This window comes from Anneissia japonica, unplaced genomic scaffold, assembly GCF_011630105.1.
Source record: "Anneissia japonica isolate Jap-2015-1 unplaced genomic scaffold, ASM1163010v1 scaffold2991_len510020_cov192, whole genome shotgun sequence".
NCBI lineage: Eukaryota > Metazoa > Echinodermata > Crinoidea > Comatulida > Comatulidae > Anneissia > Anneissia japonica.
Genome location: NW_022724693.1, coordinates 338,500 through 346,295, shown reverse-complemented (window position 1 = coordinate 346,295; position 7,796 = coordinate 338,500). Strand labels below are relative to the sequence as shown.

The window sequence follows — 7,796 nt, the reverse complement described above, 5'->3', positions numbered from 1 at the left end:
TCCAGCAATCAAATATTATCAATAAATCAGTCAATTTGGAGCAAATAAATATAATATTTGCCTTAATTTCTTTTATTATCCGGCCTCATGTCGATATTCTCGCCGCCCTGTTTTACACTGACAGAGGTATACAATTCGGCTGGGGTGGTGAAAGATTAAACATAATGGGGTTCTGGGGCACAACTAGTCACACAGCAGGGTATTGGTGCAAAACCTCCCGAAATTCATTGGCTTTCTTGGAACTTTTGTTCATTTAAAGATGAAATTAGTAATATTGAATTTCGGCAATTATATTATTTACTCTATAACTAATTTTTATGGTAAGGAATATTGAATATTACATGCTGCGTAAAAGCAAAAATAGAACCTGTGTATTATAGTACCTTTTACAATCAACTCTGAAGTCGACTTATTGTCAGGTGTTTGACATGTATAGTCTGCCTCATCATCAAACGATACATTGTGAACAACTAGGATGCGCTCGTTGCCTTTGGCTATAAATCCATACTTTCCATTCGAAAATATTTCTTCCCCATCTTTTAGCCACTTTATTTTCGCATTTTCATCAGAAATCTTGCAGGTAAACCGAGCATCTTGACGTTCAATTGATTGGATCGGTTTTAATTCGGTGAGGAAAACAACAGGAGGAGCTAAAATGGACATAGTAATATATTGCTGTTATTCTATACTGGAAATTTACACGTAACGTGAGTGCTTATATATGTTAGTATGCATGAAAATCTGTAGGCCTACACATATTCTAACCTTTAATATATTTCGATCTGACAATGAAGCCTCAGTATGAGAGTTTTTACATAATGATTTTTAATAATGAACTGCAAAACGTCAATACAGTACAAATAATTTTCTCTCTTACTTACGTTCGACAAAGAGCTCAGCCATTGTTTCATCAGTTTCCATTGTACATTTAATATCTCCCTCGTCGTCAAGTTCAACATCAATGATAGTAATCTTTCGCGTTTTACCATCTGTTTTAATCTTGTGTCTGGCATCTGCTTTTATTTCAGTTTTACCTCTAAACCAACGGACGACTGCTCTTTCGTTAGAGACTGTGCAACTTAATGTAACCTTTTCACCAACTATAGCGGTCGTATTAACTAGTTTATTTGTAAACTTGGTTGCTATTTGGATATTGAAATAGAAAACTCAATTAAAAATCCTAATGTATTGCTGTTCAGATGTAAATGTTATTGTATGGTAAACGTAAATATATCTCAACATAATAATCTTCTCTCATTTTGCAATTAACGTATAGATAAAGCAATATATATATTCATATAGCATGTAGAATTTACCTATTATGCTAAAAGAAATTTGTAAGCAATAATATTGGTATTCACACATATGTTTGTTTTTTTATAATGAGCAAAACACTGATCATTATCTACGGATGCTTCACTTGAAATTTAAAACAATAGCATAGAAATTTAAACCGAAAAAAGGTGTATTGGTTTGTAAAATTAAGTTTGTGACAGCTTGGTGATTCTGTATTTTGTTCAGTCGACAACAAATATTTTTTAAGACAAAACATTTTTGATTATTCCCGCACAGAAAACGTAATAATATGGCATTAAACATACTATTGATAAACAATGTTGTATTTACTAAAATTGCATGGTGTGTGAGTAGGCAATGGTTCTACTCATCAACTCCAGAACCCACAGAACTACATGACTAGAATTACTGTAGGTTTTCAAAGGCTCATGCCAAGAAGCCGTCTATATTGGTTAATTCTGTGTAAGAGTCTGGTCAATTCACGACTGTTCTAAAATGTTTGACAATAGATATTTCAACTAAATTTACAATAAATTACATAAATCAGCAAAGATTTTGCTAGTCTACTTGTGGTATACTTTACCTCATGAATAAACTACAATTTCAATTGCATGGCATATCCATGTATGTACTCACAAAATTGACTGTATGCTATATATAATAAGACCCTCATCACATAAAAATGAAAATGGCAAATACATCTCTGAATTGCAATTTGAACTTCAAATGAAACATATATTGCGTTTGGACTATCCGCTCTAAAGTTAATCATCATAATTTCAGACTATACTTATTGAAATCAAAATGAGGCAAGGGTAAAAAAACCCAAATATATATGTTTTGCATGTTACTGACTATGATGATATCCTGACCGTAACGACAATCTTAAAAAAACCCTTTTACCTTGCAAAAAGAAATATGATTGTAGGCCAAACCATTGTTTCGCTTTCTATCTCTTTAATAATTATTTTTATTTGTTAGTTGTCTGTTCTTGCCTTTAATTGTATATTGAAGGTAACTAACGTATCGCTTTAGAGAAAATATGATAGGGCTGTTGAAATATGTAACTGGTAAATATGACTCGAAGGTAACTGATTTATTAATTCCAACAGAAGTGGAACGAGAGGTCATCAACATAAAATATTTAAAGTTCATACAAGATTGGGTACTAGAAATTTTCATTTATATACAGGAGTGTTAACTGTTGGAACAGCCTCCCGGCCACCGTTGTTGATGTTCCAAACGTAGCGACCCTTAAACGTCATTTGTATTAATTGGAAAGACCAGCCAATGGAATACAATTATCTGGAAACTCTGAAGTAAAGTTACTCATGCGAATTCAAGAGTTATATTTGGATCTGATGTCAGAGGCTCATTGAGCCTATTATGAGAATAACCCTGTAATACAATTATGTTTAGTGATGTCAATTAAAGAATCGGAATCTGTTACATAGTCGTACCTCAGTTTAAATTTATTAAAAATAGTTTTATGATAAATAATAATAATAATAATAATAACTGAAATTATAAAACAATGTTAAATTCAAATGCACTTATGATTGAAATTTATGATGTTTCCTTTAAAAAGTAATGTTTTGGTGTAAGCTTTGAAAGTGGATATTGTCAAGGATTGCTTAAGATGTTCAAGACAGTAGTAGCTGCATATGTGGGTTACTGTTTAAAACGTGTAAATTCAACAAAAGTATTTATACCCTCAACAAATAATCCGGCAGTTGTTTTTTCGGCACCAATGGTACAAGTGTACTCTGCATCATCACTGATTCTGGCATCATTTATACGAATAGCACGTTTCGTTCCGTCAACAATAAATTTGAATTTTTCATTCTCCTCTATGAGATTGGATTCAACCTTCCATTGAACTTTTGCTTTGGCGTTGCTGACATTACATCCCATTACAGCAGATTCGTATTCAAGTACATCAACGTCCTGAAGCTGAGTTGAGAACGTGCATTCTGTAATAGATATCACAGATTGAGGTTAAGGAAGTTATCGTTTGGGAAAAACCTTTTATTTATAGTGTTTTATATGGAAAAAGAGCCCTATATCAAATTTTAAATGTAACCTTTTTGGCAACATTGTTTCTGTTTCTTCAACACATCAAGAAAACCAATGGAAGTTTGAAGACATATTTCCAGTGAGATTCTTTAGGTAGAACTAGGTATACTATTAAGAGACAATCCTCTGCTCTTTTTACTGTTGTTTGTACACATATAAACTAAACTAAAATATCTGAGCAACATAATTTATTCTGTATTCATAAGAACCGATAGAGTGACAAGCCTCGAAAATGTAAATTGATTCCATTACTTAGAATCAAGTAAAAACAAAGTAAAGCATGTTGAAAGTAACTAAATTAAATTTGTTCTGTTTGAGTAAGTATAAGGCTTGCCTGGGTCATCGACAACTTGGGGCAGCTGCAATGCAGTGCCAATAAATTACAGCTAGGCCCTACCTTTTTATAGACGTGTTAAAGTCTCACCTGAAACAAGCAGTTCTGCAGTCGTCGAATGTTCAGATGTCACACATGTATAATCTGCCTCATCATCAACCGTCAGGTCACGAATCATCAATGCGCGCTTCTTGCCGTCAACGATAAATTTGATTCGCTCATCTGCCTCTAAAGGTTTTCCATTTTTGCGCCAAATAACATTTGCTTTGGTGTGTGAGACCTCGCAGACTATCTTGACGTCATCAAATTCATTTGCTTCAGTGTCTTTTAACTGTTTTGTGAAATGTGTTCCTATCAAAATGGTAAATTGTTTCAATCGATCAAGATGGTATTGTAATAATATTTTTTCCTAAGAACATATAATTTTTTTTATGATTCTGTCTTTTAAAACACAAATTGAATAATAACAGGTCTATACATTTGTTTGTTCTTCTTTTTAGTGGCATTTAACAATGACATCAACGTACCTTTAACTACCAATGTTGCTGAAGATTTTTGATTTTTAAACACACATGAGTATTCAGCAGAATCAGTAATGTCAACGTCTTTAATTATCAGTTTTCTCTGACATCCGCCGACAACGAAAGAGTACTTAGGACTTTCTGTGATAACCTCGTTGTTTTTCATCCATGTAACACATGCCTGTTGATGCGACACTTGGCAAGTCAAGGCCGATTCCTCAAACTCAGCAGCGGTTACATCTTCCAGAGGTGTGGTAAACTTTGTTACTAAATAAATTTAAATAAAATAAAACCAATAGAAAAAAGGTTATTAGGTTAATTTTTAAATATTATTATTAACTTGAATACATTGAAAACATTTTCTAATCAAAGCAGTAGTTTATCTGAATATAACTAAATGTTAACATTATTGTCACCATCATTATTGAATGCCTTTTAATGTGCACTTGATTATAAAATATCGCCACTGAGGAAACACTAGTATTGTTCGAAAGTTCTTATTCTATTTCTGGCTGTTCACTTACGTTTATATTTTAGCTGTTGCTTATCAAATGTGTATCTCTACCGAGATCCATTGTTTGACACAACATTATTGTTTTTAAGTATTTTGCCTATTAATTTTACATATAAAAATATACTTATACACATACTACAACATTATTACTACAAAATGTATTCTTACCATAGGAATAATATGCATGTTAAATAATAATAGACCTATTCTTGACTAAACTTGTTCTAAAATTATGTCTTTTATATTCTGTGACTTTTGTTTACACAACATAGAAAGCAGCCTGTTTTATGGTATGCAAAATTAACGTACTGTTAAAATTTACCTTCAATATTCAAACTGGCTGTTGACTCTACGTCACCTACGACACATGTATAATGTCCCACGTCCTCTGGACCGATGTCCTTAACAACAAGATCTCGATACTCCCCCGATACGACCATCTCATATTTAGGACTGGCAGCAATAGGTGTGTTATCCTTTAACCACATGACTTCTGCGGTTTTAGATGATACTTGCGCTTGGAATTTTACCTCTTCATCAAACTCGGTCACTTTAATATCTCCAATATCGGAAATAAACTTCAAGGCTGTTAGAATCGTGATCGTCAAACATCAAAAGTAGTCTCATTATATTACGAAAATGACACAATAAAGCAACATGAAAGAGAATTTATTCGTGTGGTTATATATTTTTTCTACACATTATAAACCCACGATAGTGGAATTTACTATTTATTTAATATTTCAATATCTAAAAGTGGAAAATGACAAAAAAATTGTTTTACTAAAATTTGCTTACCCTCGATATTAATGGTTGCGGATGATGTAACATCCCCTACGACCACAGTATATTTTCCTTGATCATCAGGCTTAACTTCTTTCAAAGTGAGAGTGAGAGCTGTACCAGATTGTGATATCTCGTATTTGGAGGTAGGTTCTATCTCCTGTGAATCCTTTAACCACGTGACGTTCATTGCGTCTGCTTCTGATGACAAAACAACTTCCAGCGTCACTGTATCATTCTCTTTCGCATGGATATTACTCAATTGTCGACTGATTTTAATAGGTTCTAAAAAAATTTTTAAATATCATATATAATAATAACAATAATATATTCGCCTTAAAAAGCACTTCATGCATAAAGCCTCTAAGCACTTCACATTACTACCCCGGTCATTGGATCAAACACGTATGAAACACATACTCAGCTCCCATAATATTCCCTAATATTGCAGCTAGTAATCAGCGCAGCTGTGTTGGAACCAACCAGGTACCCACTTGTAATCATGGGTGGAGAGAGGCAACCGTAGATAAAGTGGCTTGCCCAAGGACACAGCCGATTTGCACTGCGATTTGCACCTCGAGGTTGGGAGTCCAAGCCAGACCCGATGCGCCAACCGCTTCTATATAATACTAATATGAACTCAAGTTCCCTGGGGAGTATTCCACAAAGTTGTAGCAGCTACATCAGCGCATTTAATAATAATAATAATAATTAATAATAATAATGATAATAATAATAATAAATAATAATAATAATAATAATAATAATAATAATAATAATAATAATAATAATAATAATAATAATAATAATAATGTCGTTCTTATATAGCGCTTAATGCCTTTATAAAGCCTCTAAGCGCTTCACATTACTACCCCGGTCATTGAATCAAACCCTACCAGGAACCCATTTATACTCCTGGGTGGAGAGAAGCAATGCAGATAAAGTGCCTTGCCCAAGGACACAAGTTAAATGCACAGCGAGGCCAAACCGTTCCCACTGCGCCAAACCACTTCTACATATAAAAGACATATTAGAAACAAAGCATAGATAAGAATTAAATACATGTACAGAAAGCAATGCTATAAAATAATCACAAACAATACTATTATGTTGACATCGTATATACACATTATTTAGCACATATCATATACCTCATACATAGATTATAGGATCTGATTGGTTAAGAAGCGGGAAGTAAAAAGTTCCCCTATTCCCCTCAAAAATAGTACTGTACTTTTTTTTGCCCTGCCGCGCGCGATGTACAATCTCTAAGCCGGGTTGATATGTCATTTATGACAAGCACGAACGGTAAAGTAGACGCGACATCTACGACGTACGACGCTCGCTGAGAGAGATTGGGCCTTTGATTGCCTAAGCCTAGGAAGAAGCCTAGTGCAATTTGGTATTTACTATTTTTATTACTATATTTAGGTCTCGTAGAATCTACGTATTAGGTATATATAAAACAAATATTGACTGCTCTAGATTCGGGGAACGGTGAAATCTATAGCTCTTCGGTGATATGAAGACCGTAGCCCATCTTCAAGATAGGCTACGGTCTCTATCATCACCTCGGTGCAATAGATTTTACCATTCCCCTCATGAGCAATCAATATTTGTATAATATATAATGTTGAGAATATAAACCAGATATTCCAACCCCCGAACGTCCAAAAGCGGGACACATTGATCCTGAAAGCGGGACTTTTTGTTCAAAAGCGGAACACAACGTGATTAACATTACAGATAAATTGTATACATAAAAAATACTCAGTAAATAATATAAAAAAAGTTTATATATATCCAATATTTTATATATATAAATCATCAAAGAAAGGTAAATACAGTGTTCGAATAAAGGACATAATAATACATCGCGTAGTATAGCTCTCAACGAATGTAGTCCTGTAAATAAATGAATAAAGAAATTGTGTAATAAAATGCCTCTGGCAGGATTCGAACCTGCGACCTCTCGCTGTCAAGGCGACTGTCATAACCATTAGACCACGGAGGCTTCATGGTTGAACAGATTCAAATACCACCAGATACACTCCATTACACAATAAGTACGGCTAGAAACAATATAGTTGCATATAATATAAATCAAGTTAGCCGTTAACTCTGTTAAATTATATAAATCATCAAAGAAAGGTAAATACAGTGTTCAAATAACGGATATAATAATACATTGCGTAGCATAGCTCTCAACGAATGTAGTCCTGTAAATAAATGAATAAAGAAATTGTGTAATAAAATCTCAAACATATATATC

At 33.6% G+C, this 7,796-nt stretch overlaps 1 protein-coding gene across 1 annotated transcript in view; it reads right to left on the bottom strand.

Annotated features, from left to right (window-relative positions):
- LOC117112529 (titin-like) overlaps positions 1-7,796 on the bottom strand; it is a 138,608-nt gene that overhangs the window by 107,878 nt on the left and 22,934 nt on the right. The window contains exons 19-25 of the mRNA XM_033255611.1: positions 5,540-5,809; positions 5,064-5,327; positions 4,234-4,494; positions 3,797-4,057; positions 3,009-3,269; positions 882-1,142; positions 384-650 (exon numbers count right to left, since the gene is read on the bottom strand). Coding sequence (XP_033111502.1) covers positions 384-650; positions 882-1,142; positions 3,009-3,269; positions 3,797-4,057; positions 4,234-4,494; positions 5,064-5,327; positions 5,540-5,809 — 1,845 coding nt within the window. The remainder of the gene's footprint in view (positions 1-383; positions 651-881; positions 1,143-3,008; positions 3,270-3,796; positions 4,058-4,233; positions 4,495-5,063; positions 5,328-5,539; positions 5,810-7,796) is intronic.